The sequence below is a fragment of the Schistocerca americana genome, chromosome 8, assembly GCF_021461395.2.
Source record: "Schistocerca americana isolate TAMUIC-IGC-003095 chromosome 8, iqSchAmer2.1, whole genome shotgun sequence".
NCBI classification, from domain to species: domain Eukaryota; kingdom Metazoa; phylum Arthropoda; class Insecta; order Orthoptera; family Acrididae; genus Schistocerca; species Schistocerca americana.
The window spans coordinates 154,029,515-154,048,163 of NC_060126.1; the positions used below are offsets into that span (position 1 = coordinate 154,029,515).

The 18,649-nt window shown below is 42.6% G+C and overlaps 1 protein-coding gene across 1 annotated transcript in view; it reads right to left on the bottom strand.

The window, feature by feature from the left end:
• LOC124545642 (coiled-coil domain-containing protein 96-like) overlaps positions 1-18,649 on the bottom strand; it is a 183,339-nt gene that overhangs the window by 147,659 nt on the left and 17,031 nt on the right. The window contains exon 2 of the mRNA XM_047124588.1: positions 11,042-11,333. Within this exon, the coding sequence (XP_046980544.1) occupies positions 11,042-11,333 (292 nt within the window). The remainder of the gene's footprint in view (positions 1-11,041; positions 11,334-18,649) is intronic.

Below are 18,649 nucleotides of genomic sequence, written 5' to 3' on the forward strand. Positions count from 1 at the left end.
GCCTCGCTTCAAATTCCCCCCAACCGCCACACAACGCTGTCTGAGCTCGAGGAGGGGAAGGAGAGGGAAGAGCGGAAAACTGCGAACGTGTTGCATTTAAATATGGCAGTGCAGCCGCACTGCGTACGACTCGGTTTTACATTTAACACTTCTCAACAAGATAGGTCCAGGTACCTTCTCCATGGTCTACCCCGACTCCTCCTACCCTTCTCCCATGCGTGAAACATGACACCACCATCTAAGCCTGTTCGCCCTGACTGCTACATCTATAGAGTTCATTCCCAGTTTTTCTTTGATTTCCTCATTGTGGACACCCTCCAGCCATTGTTCCCATCTATTAGTACCTGCAATCATCCTAGCTACTTTCATATCCGTAACCTCAACCTTATTGATAAGGTAACCTGAATCCACCCAGCTTTCGCTCCCGTACAACAAAGTTGGTCGAAAGACTGAACGGTGCACAGGTAACTTAGTCTTGGTACTGACTTCCTTCTTGCAGAAGAGAGTAGATCGTAGTTGAGCGCTCACTGCATTAGCTTTGCTACACCTCGCTTCAAGTTCTTTCACTATGCTGCCATCCTGTGAGAATATGCATCCTAAGTACTTGAAACCGTCCACCGGTTCTAACTTTGTTCCTCCTATTTGGCACTCAATCCGTTTATATCTCTTTCCCACTAGCATTACTTTCGTTTTGGAGGTGCTAATCTTCATACCATAGTCCTTACATTTCTGATCTAGCTCTGAAATATTACTTCGCAACCTTTCAATCGAATCTGCCATTACAACTAAGCCATCCGCATATGCGAGACTGCTTATTTTGTGTTCACATATCTCGATCTCACCCAGCCAGTCTATTGTTCTCAACATATGATCCATAAATAATATGAACTGATGTGGATAGATTAGACAGTGTCTAGCAAGAAAATTAGGATTGTGTCAGTATATTCGCATTGTGAAGAGACAGATCAAGATGGATAGTTTTTATGACGCACTCAGTGATGTAGTTGTTAGAGTAAAGGACAAGGACAGTGTTCTGCTCATGGGTGATTTTAATCGTTATAGGTACGGAAAGCTGGCTGAAGCCAGAGATAAATTCTGCCGAAATTTTTACAAAGGCACAGACGGTGTTTAGAAAAGATAGATTGCATGCTACCGGAGGTGGCTTGTTTGTCGCTGTTAGTAGTAGTTTATCCTGTAGTGAAGTAGAAGTGGATAGTTCCTGTGAATTATTATAGGTGGAGGTTACACTCAACAACCGAGCTAGGTTAATAATTGGCTCCTTTTACCGACCTCCCGACTCAGCAGCATTAGTGGCAGAAAAACTGAGAGAAAATCTGGAATACATTTCACATAAATTTCCTCAGCATGTTATAGTCTTAGGTGGAGATTTCAATTTACCAGATGTAGAATGGGACACTCAGATGTTTAGGACGGGTGGTAGGGACAGAGCATCGAGTGACATTATAGTAAGTGCACTATCCGAAAATTACCTCGAGTAATTAAACAGAGAACCGACTCGTGGAGATAACATCTTGGACGTACTGATAACAAACAGACCCGAACTTTTCGACTCTGTAAGCGCAGAACAGGGAATCAGTGATCATAAGGCCGTTGCAGCATCCTTGAATATGGAAGTAAATAGGAATATAAAAAAAGGGAGGAAGGTTTATCTGTTTAGCAAGAGTAATAAAAGGCAGATTTCAGACTACCTATCAGATCAAAACGAAAGTTTCTGTTCCGACACTGACAATGTTGAGTGTTTATGGAAAAAGTTCAAGGCAATCGTAAAATGCGTTTTAGACAGGTAAGTGCCGAGTAAAACTGTGAGGGACGGGAAAAACCCACCGTGGTTCAACAACAAAGTTAGGAAATTACTACGAAAGCAAACAGAGCTTCACTGCAAGTTATACGCAGCAAAAACCTCTCAGACAAACAGAAGCTAAACGATGTCAAAGTTAGCGTAAGGAGGGCTATGCGTGAAGCGTTCATTGAATTCGAAAGTAAAATTCTATGTACCGACTTGACAGAAAACCCTAGGAAGTTCTGGTGTTACGTTAAATCAGTAAGTGGCTCGAAACGGCATATCCAGACACTCCGGGATGATGATGGCATTGAAACAGAGGATGAAACGCATAAAGCTGAAATACTAAACACGTTTTTCCAAAGCTGTTTCACAGAGGAAGACCGCATTGCAGTTCCTTCTCTAAATCCTCGCACAAACGAAAAAATGGCTGACATCCAAATAAGGGTCCAAGGAATACAAAAGCAACTGAAATCACTCAACAAAGGAAAGTCCACTGGACCTGACGGGATACCAATTCGATTCTACACAGAGTACGCGAAAGAACTTGCCCCCCTTCTAACAGCCGTGTAGCGCAAGTCTCTAGAGGAACGGAAGGTTCCAAATGATTGTAAATGAGCACAGGTAGTCCCAGTCTTCAAGAAGGGTCGTCGAGCAGATGCGCAAAACTATTGACCTATATCTCTGACATCGATCTTTTGTAGAATTTTAGAACATGTTTTATGCTCGTCTATCATGTCGTTTCTGGAAACCCAGAATCTACTCTGTAGGAATCAACATGGATTCCGGAAACATCGATTGTGTGAGATCCAACTCGCTTTATTTGTTCATGAGACCCAGAAAATATTAGATACAGGCTCCCAGGTAGATGCCATTTTCCTTGACTTCCGGAATGCGTTCGATACAGTTCCGCACTGTCGCCTGATAAACAAAGAGTATACGGAATATCAGACCTGCTGTGTGGCTGGATTGAAGAGTTTTTAGCAAGCAGAACACAGCATGTTGTTCTCAATGGAGAGACGTCTACAGACGTTAAAGTAGCCTCTGGGGTGCCACAGGGGAGTGTTATGGGACCATTGCTTTTCTCAATATATATAAATGACCTAGTAGATACTGTCGGAAGTTCCGTGCGGCTTTTCGCGGATGATGCTGTAGTATACAGAGAAGTTGAAGCATTAGAAAATTACAGCGAAATGCAGGAAGATCTGCAGCGGATAGGCAGTTGGTGCAGGGAGTGGCAACTGACCCTTAACATAGACAAATGTAATGTATTGCGAACACATAGAAAGAAGGATCCTTTATTGTATGATTATATGATAGCGGAATGATTTGAAGTGGAATGATCATATAAAATTAATTGTTGGTAAGGCGGGTGCCAGGTTAAGATTAATTGGGAGAGTCCTTAGAAAATGTAGTCCATCAACAAAGGAGGTGGCTTACAAAACACTCGTTCGACCTATGCTTGAGTATTGCTCATCAGTGTGGGATCCGTACCAGGTCGGGTTGACAGAGAAGATAGAGAAGATCCAAAGAAGAGCGGCGCGTTTCGTCACAGGGTTATTTGGTAAGCGTGATAGCGTTACGGAGGTGTTTAGCAAACTCAAGTGGCAGACTCTGCAAGAGAGGCGCTCTGCATCGCGGTGTAGCTTGCTGTCCAGGTTACGAGAGGGTGCGTTTCTGGATGAGGTATCGAATATATTGCTTCCCCCTACTTATATCTCCCGAGGAGATCACGAATGTAAAATTAGAGAGATTCGAGTGCGCACGGAGGCTTTCCGGCAGTCGTTCTTCCCGCGAACCATACGCGACTGGAACTGGAAAGGGAGATAATGACAGTGGCACGTAAAGTGCCCTCCGCCACACACCATTGGGTGGCTTGCGGAGTATAAATGTAGATGTAGATTGGAAATCGAACAGAAGGGTATGAAAAGGTTATGGGTAAATTTGGAGAGGATATGGAGGCCAACAGGAACGGAAAAAAACTCTTGGATTTCTGTGCCAGTATGGGCTTAGTAATCACAAACTCTTTTTTTAAACATAAGAACATTCACCGGTATACTTGGGAAGGCAGGGGAACCAGATCTGTCATTGACTATATAATAACAGATCAGGAATTCAGGAAGGCTGTTGAGGGACACACGTGTATTCGGGGGATTCTTTGATGACGCTGATCCCTATTTAATCTGCAGTGAAATTGGTATTGTGACGCCAAAAGTGCAGGGGATCAGGTCCATATGTAGGAGGATAAGAGTGGAGAAACTTCAGGATAAGGAAATCAGGCACAAGTACATAACAGTGTTTTCAGAAAGGTACCAGTTAGTTGAATGTAGTCAATTACAGTCATTGGAAAAGGAATGGACAAGGTACAGGGACACAGTACTAGAAGTGGCTAAAGAATGTCTTGGAACAGTAGTGTGTAAAGGAAGGATATTTTAAACGACAAATTAAATATATCATGTAGTTATTGTAGATAATAAATTACAAATCCTGCAGACGTTCTAAAAATACCCAAAATAAAACATAATCAATATCTTATTGTTTACGGCAGCTATTTTGTATTAACTGAGGCGCTGAGAAGCATAAGGGCCCAAAGCGCAGACACAAAGCTTTGAGGTAAATAGATGTTTGTGAAAACCGATTTTGTAGTCAAACCAAACGCATCATAGGACTGAATTGTTTTTAACCTAGTCTCAACATCCTGTATTTCCTACGAAACAAATAGTGTAACCGCTGTATATTACGAAATATTAGTCATAAGGATTATATTTATTGTTGATCTTAATTCCAAAATTTTCATACATAAGCTATTACCAACAGTGTCTTTCGTAAAATCTGTAATTAATGTGAAAACAGAACGTAAAGGACAATTACTAAATGCATCACATACACAATTATGACCTATTCCAAACTTCATGCTCTTTGTCAATGTCTTATTCAGTATTTATATTCAAAATGGCTCTGAGCACTATGGGACTTAACTGCTGAGGTCATCAGTCCCTTCGCTGCCTCGTGACGACTGGGTGTTGTGTGATGTCCTTAGGTTAGTTAGGTTTAAGTAGTTCTAAGTTCTAGGGGACTGATGACCATAGATGTTAAGTCCCATAGTACTCAGAGCCATTTTTTTTTATCAGTCTCCTAGAACTTAGAAATACTTAAACCTAACTAACTTAAGAACATCACACACATCCATGACCGAGGCAGGATTCCAACCTGCGACTGTAGCGGTCGCGCGGTTCCAGACTGTAGCACCTAGAACCGCTTGGCCATTCCAGCCGGCTCATTATTTATATTCTGCGACTTGAGTATCACATGTAACTGCCGATATACCTCCGATTACGAAGTACTAGCATTACGTTCATGGTGTAGACACTAAATTACTTTGGCAACCCCAGGTAACAGTTGAGCAGCGCAGACCAAAATGGGAGGTTCAAAATTGTTATGCTTTGTGCCTTGGGCCCACTCTTTTTTTTTTTGGTCATCAGTCTACTGACTGGTTTGATGCGGCCCGCCACGAATTCCTTTCCTGTGCTAACCTCTTCATCTCAGAGTAGCACTTGCAACCTACGTATTCCAATCTCTGTCTTCTTCTACAGTTTTTGCCCTCTACAGCTCCCTCTAGTACCATGGAAGTCATTCCCTCATGTCTTAGCAGATGTCCTATCATCCTGTCCCTTCTCCTTATCAGTGTTTTCCACATATTTCTTTCCTCTCCGATTCTGCGTAGAACCTCCTCATTCCTTACAGCACCACATCTCAAATGCTTCGATTCTCTTCTGTTCCGGTTTTCCCACAGTCCATGTTTCACTACCATACAATGCTGTACTCCAGACGTACATCCTCAGAAATTTCTTCCTCAAATTATGGCCGGCATTTGATATTAACAGACTTCTCTTGGCCAGAAATGCCATTTTTGCCATAGCGAGTCTGCTTTTGATGTCCTCCTTGCTCCGTCCGTCATTGGTTATTTTACTGCCTAGGTAGCAGAATTCCTTAACTTCATTGACTTCGTGACCATCAATCCTGATGTTAAGTTTCTCGCTGTTCTCATTTCTACTACTTCTCAATACCTTCGTCTTTCTCCGATTTACTCTCAAACCATACTGTGTACTCATTAGACTGTTCATTCCGTTCTTCACTTTCACTCAGGATAGCAATGTCATCAGCGAATCGTATCATTGATATCCTTTCACCTTGTATTTTAATTCCACTCCTGAACCTTTCTTTTATTTCCATCATTGCTTCCTCGATGTACAGATTGAAGAGTAGGGGCGAAAGGCTACAGCCTTGTCTTACACCCTTCTTAATACGAGCACTTCGTTCTTGATCGTCCACTCTTATTATTCCCTCTTGGTTGTTGTACATATTGTATATGACCCGTCTCTCCCTATAGCTTACCCCTACATTTTTCAGAATCTCGAACAGCTTGCACCATTTTATATTGTCGAACGCTTTTTCCAGGTCGACAAATCCTATGAAAGTGTCTTGATTTTTCTTTAGACTTGCTTCCATTATTAGCCGTAACGTCAGAATTGCCTCTCTCGTCCCTTTACTTTTCCTAAAGCCAAACTGATCGTCACCTAGCGCATTCTCAATTTTCTTTTCCATTCTTCTGTATGTTATTCTTGTAAGCAGCTTCGATGCATGAGCTGTTAAGCTGATTGTGCGATAATTCTCGCACTTGTCAGCTCTTGCCGTCTTCGGAATTGTGTGGGTGATGCTTTTCCGAAATTCAGATTGTATGTCGCCAGACTCATATATTCTACACACCAACGTGAATAGTCGTTTTGTTGCCACTTCCCCAATGATTTTAGAAGTTCTGATGGAATGTTATTTATCCCTTCTGCCATATCTGACCGTAAGTCCTCCAAAGCTCTTTTAAATTCCGCTTCTAATACTGGATCCCCTATCTCTTCTAAATCGACTCCTGTTTCTTCTTGTATCACATCAGACAGATCTTCACCCTCATAGAGGCTTTCAATGTATTCTTTCCACTTATCTACTCTCTCCTCTGCATGTAACAGTGGAATTCCCGTTGCACTCTTAATGTTACCACCGTTGCTTTTAATGTCACCAAAGGTTGTTTTGACTTTCCTGTATACTGAGTCTGTCCTTCCGACAATCATATCTTTTTCGATGTCTTCACATTTTTCCTGCAGCCACTTCGTCTTAGCTTCCCTGCACTTCCTACTTATTTCATTCCTCAGCGACTTGTATTTCTGTATTCCTGATTTTCCCGGAACATGTTTGTACTTCCTCCTTTCATCAATCAACTGAAGTATTTCTTCTGTTACCCATGGTTTCTTCACAGCTACCTTCTTTGTACCTATGTTTTCCTTCCCAACTTCTGTGATGGCCCTTTTTAGAGATGTCCGTTCCTCTTCAACTGTACTGCCTACTGCGCTATTCCTTATTGCTGTATCTACAGCGTTAGAGAACTTCAAACGTATCTCGTCATTCCTTAGTACTTCCGTATCCCACTTCTTTGCGTATTGATTCTTCCTGACTAATGGCTTGAACTTCAGCCTACTCTTCATCACTACTATATTGTGATCTGAGTCTACATGTGCTCCTGGGTACGCCTTACAATCCAGTATCTGATTTCGGAATCTCTGTCTGACCATGATGTAATCTAATTGAAATCTTCCCGTATCTCCCGGCCTTTTCCAAGTATATCTCCTCCTCTTGTGATTCTTGAACAGGGTATTCGCTATTACTAGCTGAAACTTGTTACAGAACTCAATTAGTCTTTCTCCTCTTTCATTCCTTGTCCCAAGCCCATATTCTGCTGTAACCTTTTCTTCTACTCCTTCCCCTACAACTGCATTCCATTCGCCCATGACTATATGATTTTCGTCCCCCTTTACATACTGCATTACCCTTTCAATATCCTCATACACTTTCTCTGTCTGTTCATCTTCAGCTTGCGACGTCGGCATGTATACCTGAACTATCGTTGTAGGTGTTGGTCCGCTGTCGATTCTGATTAGAACAACCCGGTCACTGAACTGTTCACAGTAACACACCCTCTGCCCTACCTTCCTATTCATAACGAATCCTATACCTGTTATACCATTTTCTGCTGCTGTTGATATTACCCGATACTCATCTGACCAGAAACCCTTGTCTTCCTTCCACTTCACTTCACTGACCCCTACTATATCTAGATTGAGCCTTTGCATTTCCCTTTTCAGATTTTCTAGTTTCCCTACTACGTTCAAGCTTCTGACATTCGTTGATTATTCAATCTTTTTCTCATGGGGGACTATTCCGGAATCTTTTGCCAATGGAGAGATCATCATGACACTTCTTCAATTACAGGCCACATGTCCTGTGGATACACGTTACGTGTCTTTAATGCAGTGGTTTCTATTGCCTTCTGCATCCTCATGTCGTTGATCATTGCTGATTCTTCCGCCTTTAGGGGCAATTTCCCACCCCTAGGAGGCCGGCCGAAGTGGCCGTGCGGTTAAAGGCGCTGCAGTCTGGAACCGCAAGACCGCTACGGTCGCAGGTTCGAATCCTGCCTCGGGCATGGATGTTTGTGATGTCCTTAGGTTAGTTAGGTTTAACTAGTTCTAAGTTCTAGGGGACTAATGACCTCAGCAGTTGAGTCCCATAGTGCTCAGAGCCATTAACCATTAACCCACCCCTAGGACAAGAGAGTGCCCTGAATCTCTATCGGCTCCTCCGCCCTCTTTGACAAGGCCGTTGGCAGAATGAGACTGACTTCTTATGCCGGAAGCCTTCGGCCGCCAATCCTGATTATTTATCAAAATTTAGGCAGTGGCGGGGATCGAACCCGGGACCGAAGACGTTTAGATTATGAATCAAAGACGCTACCCCTTTTTTTTAATCTCATTTTGTTCGCTTTTTGTTCGTTGGATCTGCTCGGGGCGGACGTCGTAAGACATCCGATTAAGTTAGTTGTTGATCGATTAACTCAGTTTTTTTATTACAGAGGGCAGCTAACCCTCTGACCGAACACGCTGAGCAACCGAGCCGGCTATCCCTAGACCACAGGTCCATATGGAAATGAATAGCCGAGAAATCGGTGATCAGCTTTTCGTGAATTGTCATATAAACAATGTGGACCTACAGATATAGATAAAATTGATTCACCATAATATCAACAATTGCCAAGAGCATGCTTACGCGCTACACGCTCAAAGTCGTTGACGCTGTGCTTTAGATCCTTGCACAGTGCAACTAACTGTCCAGCGAGATTTAATACATCCAATATATTAGACGTTTACCGCTGTGGTTAGCAAGTAATTTACGACTTTGGATGCTTTAGTATATGTGAGAGTTTCATTCGTGCTAAAATAACAAGGCACCTAAATTTCGATAAAAGAATCGTTCAAATGGTCAGTGTAACATGTAACTAACTATCTAACTACCTACCTTAAGTCAGACTTACTTCCAGTTTTCTTACAAACCCAAATTCTTGAGCAAAGCAGTCGGTGAGCACTGTCAGAAATACGTTTACGTACATGAGGATTCAGCTTGCACGAACAGAGTATAGCTGTCCAAAGGCACAACTTTTAAATGTTCCCATATTATTATTTTAATCAGGCACAGAAAGCTAAATCTTGACTTCCTTTTTATGCAAACAACTGACCGTGACACCTGAGAGATGGTAGCAGCAAAACTATTGGCTAGAGGGCAAGTAAATTGCATTTCCCCTCCACCTTCCTTTTGTTTGCTTCCTCCACCTCGCTCCAGTCCTTACTTGGCACAAATCTGAAGCCTTCTATCAAATTAATTGCATTTTTGTTCTCGCCGGCCTTGGAGACCCTACAATACCGGAGCGAAGTAACAACAAGAACTTCATTGTTGAACGTACGCGAGCTGTGAAAACACAGCTGCAACAACTTCCGTGTTACCGATAGACATCTGCTCGGTAGTAACATATTATGATGCTATCGAGACGAAATGACTGCGCGGTCATCAGCGCCAGTACGAAGTCCCAGTTTTTACACAGTCAAATTTTTACGCAGTCCCATCTTGCCACTGTCACGAATGATGATGATGATGATGATGAAATGAAGAGGACAGAGAAATGATGAGGGTAGACGAAATCTCCAACCCGGCCGCTAGTCGAACCTGGGACCCAGTGAACCAGAGGCAGCAACGCTAGCCACAAGACCACGATCTGTGATGGAGACCTTTCTGTTTCTCCGACGAAATACTTTTTAGTTTCAATGAAATGTCTTCTGAGTTTTAATAGTGAAAAATGCAAGTACCAGCTCTGAATGTCAACTGAGCACACTTTCTCTTTGTACCTAGCGAGTGCAATTACTACGAGCGAGTTTAGACCCTGGAATTTGTGTTTGAAAATTTACCTGCTACAATGATACTATAATTTTTCAGTTAGTTTATGTGTACTATTTAAAAAAACGCACAAACGTATGTTATTTTGTGTGATAAAGTAAAATACTTCAGGCTTTATTTAGTGGAATAAAAGCAACAAGCAGTATTTAAAAGACACTTATATAATTGTAAAAATAAATGTTATATAACTTATATTAAAAACTTCATATGATTTGCGCCTTAAATATCAATTTAAGCATAGGGGTACCAGAGACCCCACCTCGTAGTATGCGTTACAGAAAAGTCACCTCATGAGTTAAGGGTTAAAATCCTAGCTGATCTGCGGAGTACAGATTAATAAAATAACTCAGGTGTGTGGCTGGCTGATCATTTATCATAACTTATTAAAACTTTCTCCCTAATACTGTAAGGAACAAGTCAGACGTCTCATAAAATCTTAAAAAGTCATACCACATTCGTCTCATTGTCTGCTAAAATAGAGGACGAATCAGTTGTTAAACCACGGATGGCCATCCTTTTAGCTTACCTGGGCCGAACTGTATGAAGACGAGTATTTTTGAGCCATGCATGATATACTTAGCACTACTAACAATAAATGCTGAGAAGAGAAAAAAAAAGCAATTTGATAGACCAATGAGAGAATAGCATCGTGTGCCTGGAGGTTCAGATTGAAAATATTCAATTTATCATAACTTCACACTTTTTTCTTTTAATCGTGCGATAGATGCTAAAATCTTGGGCTGCCCCGATTAATGCTTTGGGCCAAACGCAGGCCGCTGGTTGGACGCTCCCATGTTAAACTTATCTCTGCTCTCTTATCCACTTTTTCCAAACAAGTTATTTCGCTACTTACCTCACCCTAACCTTTTCTGGCAGGTATCATCTATATGAAATGACATGGTGACTCACCCCAAACCACCCTCCGCTGTTGATGATGGCTCAATAATTTGCGGTGGTGATTCCTCTGCCTGCGATGCTGGTTTCTCCTCTCCTTCCTCTGCACCTTCACCTTGCTCGGCAGGCGCTTCATCCTCAAGCGGAGGTGCTACATCCTCGAGCCCAGACGCTTCTTCCTGACGCGCAGGTGCTACATCCTCAGGCCCAGGCGCTTCTTCCTCAAGCACAGGCGCTTCGTCTTCAAGATTGGGGTTTTCATCTTGAATGGCATCTAGTGGTGTCTCTTTGACGACCTCCTCAAACTCTGTGGAACACAGAAGCACTTGATTCACGACGAGTACTTAGATGTAAATAGGATACCACAACATCATGGAAATCTATTTTTACTCTTATCCTCAGTATTGCCGTAGTCTTCGATATATTTATTTATTGGTACGAGACCGTACTGAAAAGTACCACCTCCGACTTTTCGTGTAAAAACTCTTACAGCTTTTTAAATAAAGCAAATGTTATTAACAGTCAGCATCTTTACAGCATCTACATATTTGCAGCCCTCTTGCACTAGGAGAGCTCCGAATTTTAGCGCTTAACATGGTGATATATAACGTAACTACACTACTGGCCATTAAAATTGCTACACCACGAAGATGACGTGCTACAGACGAGAAATTTAACCGACAGGAAGAAGAAGCTGTGATATGCAAATGATTAGCTTTTCAGAGCATTCACACAAGGTTGGAACCGGTGGCGACACCTACAACGTGCTGACATGAGGAAAGTTTCCAACCGATTTCTCATACACAAACAGCAGTTGACCGGCGTTGCCTGGTGAAACGTTGTAGTGATGCCTCGTGTAAGGAGGAGAAATGCGTACCATCGCGTTTCCGACTTTGATAAAGGTCTGATTGTAGCCTATCGCGATTGCGGTTTATCACATCGCGACGTTGCTTCTCGCGTTGGTCGAGATCCAATGACTGTTAGCAGAATATGGAATCGGTGGGTTCAGGAGGGTAATACGGAACGCCGTGCTGGATCCCAACGGCCTCCTATCACTAGCAGTCGAGATGACAGGCATCTTATCCGCATGACTGTAACGGACCGTGCAGCCACGTCTCTATCCCTGAGTCAACAGGTGGGGACGTTTTCAAGACAACAACCATCTGCACGAACAGTTCGACGACGTTTGCAGTAGCATGGACTATCAGCTCGGACACCATGGCTGCAGTTACCCTTGACGCTGCACCACAGACAGGAACGCCTGCGATGGTGTACTCAACGACGAACCTGGGTGCACGAATGGCAAAATGTCATTTTTTCGGATGAATCCAGGTTCTGTTTACATCATCATGATGTTCGCATCTGTGTTTGGCGACATCGCGGTGAACGCACATTGGAAGCGTGTATTCGTCATCGCCATACTGGCGTATCACCCGGCGTGGTGGTATGGGGTGCCATTGGTTGCACGTCTCGGTCACCTCTTTTTCGCATTGACGGCACTTTGAACAATGGACGTTACATTTCAGATGTGTTAAGACCCGTGGCTCTACCCTTCATTCGATCCCTGCGAAATACTACGTTGCAGCAGGATAATGCACGACCGCATGTTGCAGGTCCTGTACGGGCCTTTCTGGATACAGAAAATGTTCGACTGCTGTCCTGGCCAGCACATTCTCCAGATCTCTCACCAATTGAAAACGTCTGGTGAATGGTGGCCGAGCAACTGGCTCGTCACAATACGCCAGTCACTCCTCTTGATGAAATGTGGTATAGTGTTGAAGCTGCAGGGGCAGCTGTACCTGTACACGCCATCCAAGCTCTTATGACTCAATGCCCATGCGTATCAAGGCTGTTATTACGGCCAGAGGTGATCTTTCTGGGTACTGATTTCTCAGGATCTATGCACCCAGATTGCGTGAAAATGTAATCACATGTCAATTCTAGTTTAATATATTTGTCCCATGAATACCCGTTTATCATCTGCATTTCTTCTTGATGTAGCAATTTTAATGGCCAGTAGTGTATAACGTAACTATGTCTGTGCATGACAAACCGTGTGCTGTAATAGTGTTTCGAATTTGAAACGTTTGTCCGCACATGGAGCACCATCTCCTTCAGCACGACAATACCAGACCACACACGATCGCTGCGATATCTGCAACAATCCGACGCCTTGGGTTCATCCTTACAGATCATCCTCGACACACTTCCGATTTCGCCCCACCCGGTTTTCATCTGTTTGCAGAAATGAAAAAGCACCTTCGAGGATTTCACTTTGACATTGATGAAGCTGTGCAAGCACAGGTGGTGTTGTTGGTCCGTCAACAAAGTCAATCATTTTACACTGACTGTATCAACTAAATGGTCTCTCATTGGGAGAAAGTGTGTTCGTCTCCAGGGTGACTGTGTTGAGAAATAAACATGAAGACATGAAGAATAAAGTTGTCGAATGTTAGTAATACTTTTTTTTAGAAAGCTTTGAGTCTTTTAACACAAAAATATCGGAGGGATTACTTTTCAACACGCAGTCGTTTAACAGCTTTCTCGTCGGTTCTCTAGCATCACGGAGTAGGAAGTAGGTGATCTTATCAGTTTCAGGCCCGACATGAGTTACATATACCGGGTGATCAAAAAGTCAGTATAAATTTGAAAACTTAATAAACCACGGAATAATGAAGATAGAGAGGTAAAAATTGACACACATGCTTGGAATGACATGGGATTTTATTAGAACCAAAAAAAGAAACCAAAGTTCACAAAATGTCCGACGCATGGTGCTGGACAGCAAAACGTCAGTGACTGCTACCGTGACGGGTGAGAGGTACGCCAATATGTTACAGAATCGCATCATCCCCAGCCTGGCTGATAAACACCTGCTGGAACTTACGATGTTTGTGCAGGGTGGCGCTCCACCCCATATTGCTAGACGCGTGAAAGATCTCTTGCGCGCCTCGTTTGGTGATGATCGTGTCCTCAGCCGCCACTTTCGTCATGCTTGGCCTCCCAGGTCCCCAGACCTCAGTCCGTGCGATTATTGGAAAATTATTACTCGACTACAGCTATTGTTGAGGAATAATAGTGAATATATTGAGCATTTCCTGTAAAGAACATCATCTTTGCTTTGTCTTACTTTGTTATGCTAATTATTGCTATTCTAATCAGATGAAGCGCCATCTATCGGCCATTTTTTGAACTTTTGTATTTTTTTTTGTTTTTGTTTTAATAAAACCCCATGTCATTCCAAGCATGTATGTCAATTTGTACCTCTCTATCTACATTATTCCGTGATTTATTTAGTTTTCAAATTTATACTGACTTTTTGATCACCTAGTATATACTCATGGTAACAGGGTAAGACATTCCGAATATTTTATGTTTTTATTTACTTACCTGGCAAGACTAAGGCCATTAGGCCTTTTTTATATGTAACCAGTGTTCGAAATATTATGTATTACATTCTTCGTGAGTAGCGCGTTGTAAGATTTATGTAACACACAGCATTATAAAACGTCTAGCAGTTACTAAAGTACAGAAAGAAAGAAAAGGTTCACACAGTTTACAGTCCTTCACGAATACAGCAATAGAAACAACTTACTTGAAGACAGATTTAAGGTACGAGAGTCAGCAGCAATGGTCGTCGAGGAAGGGTGGGGGGAGGGGAGGGGGGAGGGTGGGGGGGAAGGGGGAGGGTGGGGGGAAAGACGAACACAGTTGAAGACAAGAAATGTCAAACGATCGAAGTGCCATTTTTCCAAAAAATGCGATATGCGAGCGAGGTGTTGCAATGGTTAGCACACTCGACTCGCATTCGATAGGGCGACGGTTCAAATACGCGTCCGACCATCCATATTTAGGCAATCCGTGATTTTCTTAAATCGCTCCAGGCAAATGCCGGGATAGGTCCTTTGAAAGGGCACGGCCGATTTCCTTACCCATCCTTGACACAATCCGAGCTTGTGCTCCGTCTCTAATAACATCGATGTCGACGAGACGTTGAAGCCAGTCTTCCTTCCTTCCTCTTCCTTCGTTTATCTGTTGCATATCCCAGACTTGTTAAAATTGCCAAATCGTGGAGAAAACGTTTAAAATATACATTACTAGATGGCGCATGGTCTTTATGCGAAGCAATGCTTCCGTCCAATTTCCAGGTGCCATACGTTAAGGTGCCCTTCGTTTAGTTGATGTACAGTTTGTGTTGTATACCGAATCAATGTAATCCTGTCTCTGTATCAGTAAAACATATGATCCCAAGAATGGAGTTTTGTGAGAAACAGAAGTCGGTATTGTAAGATTTCCTTCAACTTAATTTTGTTAATCTCCCAGAGAAAAATTTAAAAGACGTGATGGTTTTTGTTGACTCCAGTTACTACTGTATTTCTGTACTGGCGTTATCACGAATAAAATGCAGTATCTCAGTATTAATGGCACTTGACAAAAAAAACTTCCTTTTTCTCACTTAGAACCAACCAGTTCCCTGTTATGGCACGCAGAACATTCTACAGATTACTTGCTTTCTAATCTGTCTCAGTTTTTGCAATTGATTGGGGGGGGGGGGGGGGAGCAGCCTAATTCTGTGGTATCAAAAAACCGTCACAGGTTTTTTGGATAGAAATATCTTATGTACCCAAGTCGAAACTTTGAGTTTTTATTCGGCTGACAAATCCGAGATTTGGACTTCTCTCTTAAGTGAACGGAGATGGGGGGAAAGAGGGTGATGCGACTAACAGAGAAATGACAAGAACGAGGAGCATAAAAAGGGGAAGATGGAACAAGTTGCTTTATCGTTTGATGAAAGGAAAACTAGCCGTATTAGTTAATGTTTGGGGAAACTTTTTAAGTGTGGCAGAACGCTTTGAACTAACAAGGAGACCGCGCCTTCATCATCGCTTTCGTCATAGTTTGTGATACAAGCAGTTCTTGAACAAAACAAGTGACAGAAGTGGGAGTTCCAGATGACCGAGCGTTTAGAAAAATTATTGTGTTTCGAGCGGGGCAGGCGATGTGTGAGCCATTTATGCGAGCGTAGTTTACCAGGAGCAGTTGGTGCAGTGGAAAAGAGTACAGAACGGTAATCCGAAGGTTGTGGGGTCGCTTTTCTGAGTGGAATGTTTTTTTTTTTTTTCAGTGGCCCTGAGCACTATGGGACTTAACTGCTGAGGTCATCAGTCCCCTAGAACTTAGAACCACTTAAACCTAACTAACCTAAGGACATCACACACATCCATGCCCGAGGCAGGATTCGAACCTGCGACCGTAGCGGTCACGCGGCTCCGGACTGTAGCGCCTAGAACCGCTCGGCCAGCCCGGCCGGCTTTTATTTTCAGTTTTTGCGTTACTTACCCTGTAAATAAATTGAAATATAATGTATTTTCAAAATGGAGGAGGTCGTTATGCAGTATTAAAGTAATGCCCACCAACTGCACTCCACTAGTCTAAACCATGTGATCTCTATTTTTATCGCCAAGTAAAGAATTTGAACATAAAACTTCAGAACTAATCTTAACTCATCGAGAGACAGAAAAAGAAATGAGAAGATTGCATCAAAATACTGGGTGATCAAAAAGTCAGTATAAATTTGAAAACTGAATAAATCACGGAGTAATCTAGATAGAGAGGTACAAATCGACACACATGCTTGGAATGACATGGGGTTTTATTAGAACCAAAAAACTACAAAAGTTCAAAAAATGTCCGACAGATGGCGCTTCATCTGATCAGAATAGCAATAATTAGCATAGCATAGTAAGACAAAGCAAAGATGATGTTCCTTACAGGAAGTGCTCAATATGTCCACCATCATTCCTCAACAATAGCTGTAGTCGAGGAATAATGTTGTGAACAGCACTGTAAAGCATGTCCGGAGTGATGGTGGGGCATTGGCGTCTGATGTTGTCTTTCAGCATCCCTAGAGATGACGGTCGATCACGATACACTTGCGACTTCAGGTAACCCCAAAGCCAATAATCTCACCGACTGAGGTCTGGGGACCTGGGAGGCCAAGCATGACGAAAGTGGTGGCTGAGCACACGATCATCACCAAACGACGCGCGCAAGCGACCTTTCACGCGTCTAGCAATATGGGGTGGAGCGCCATCCTGCATAAACATCGTACGTTCCAGCAGGTGTTTATCAGGCAGCTGGGGATGATGCGATTCTGTAAGATATCGGCGTACCTCTCACCCGTCACGGTAGCATTTACACAACGAGAATCACGCATTTCCTCGAAGAAAAAAGGCCCGATAACGGCAGATGCGTTTTTTTTTTTTTTTTGTTCTAATAAAATCCCATGTCATTCCAAGCATGTATGTCAATTTTTACCTCTCTATCTACATTATTCCGTGGTTTATTAAGTTTTCAAATTTATACGGACTTTTTGATCACCCGGTTCATACCATTGTACATCACCAGCTATCCTCGACAATATTTGGCGAAATGGCGCGTTACACGTGGTTTGCTGCCAAACTGTGAGATGAGAGAGAACACTTTACGGAAGTACACCAAATTTGATTTTCTACAGAAAGATTAAAACAACTATGTAATTACAAAAAGAAAGTTTATAACGTGTGAAAGATGGCGAGAATATTACAGCTTTCCCTGCTTTTACGACGAATATCATCCCAGCATGCGTAAATCATCGACTGTATCTAAATTTACACACGAAGTCCTCGTGTATTCCTTACAGTCCTATCCTGTAAATTTATTTGCAATCCCAAATTTTTCCTTTACCTCTTTTCTTCACGCCTTCTATGAAAATATTAATAAATCCAATGTACTGAGCATTGTTTCTACTTATCTTTGCAGTGTGGCGTGAAAGCTGATAATAATAATAATAACAATAAAAGATTCCGCTTCGGAACGCAACTTCATGATGTAAGACGTGTATACTTCTATTGTCTATTGTCAAACCACAATTTATGAAAGATGTTTATATTTTATTAATAGGATTAAGTAGGAATAATTAATATTTGCCACGTTGGAAATAATTGTGGTAGCAGGGAATGTCTGCACCAAAGTAGTGTTGATATAATTTTAAAAAGGGCGGGAGAAACCGCGTACGGATACATTTTAAGAAAAGAGCGGGAAAGACCGCGCATTGATACATTTTGTAATGGTAGCAGGGATTGCCTCCATCAGAAAGCATTGTTGGCAGGAGAGACCGCACTCTAGCGTTCGAAGGATGTCAGTAGTAAGCGAGAAGTGAAGCGAGTCGGTAGCAGGTCTGAAGCGAGAGGTTGAAAGGAGCGGTGTGCCTGCCAGCCACTAGCTATGATTTACAAGAGATTGTTGTTGTTGTGGTCTTCAGTCCTGAGACTGGTTTGATGCAGCTCTCCATGCTACTCTATCCTGTGCAAGCTTTTTCATCTCCCAGTACCTACTGCAACCTACATCCTTCTGAATCTGCTTAGTGTATTCATCTCTTGGTCTCCCTCTACGATTTTTATTCTCCACGCTGCCCTCCAATACTAAATTGGTGATCCCTTGATGCCTCAGAACATGTTCTACCAACCGATCCCTTCTTCTGGTCAAGTTGTGCCACAAACTTCTCTTCTCCCCAATCCTATTCAATACTTCCTCATTAGTTATATGATCTACCCATCTAATCTTCAGCAGTCTTCTGTAGCA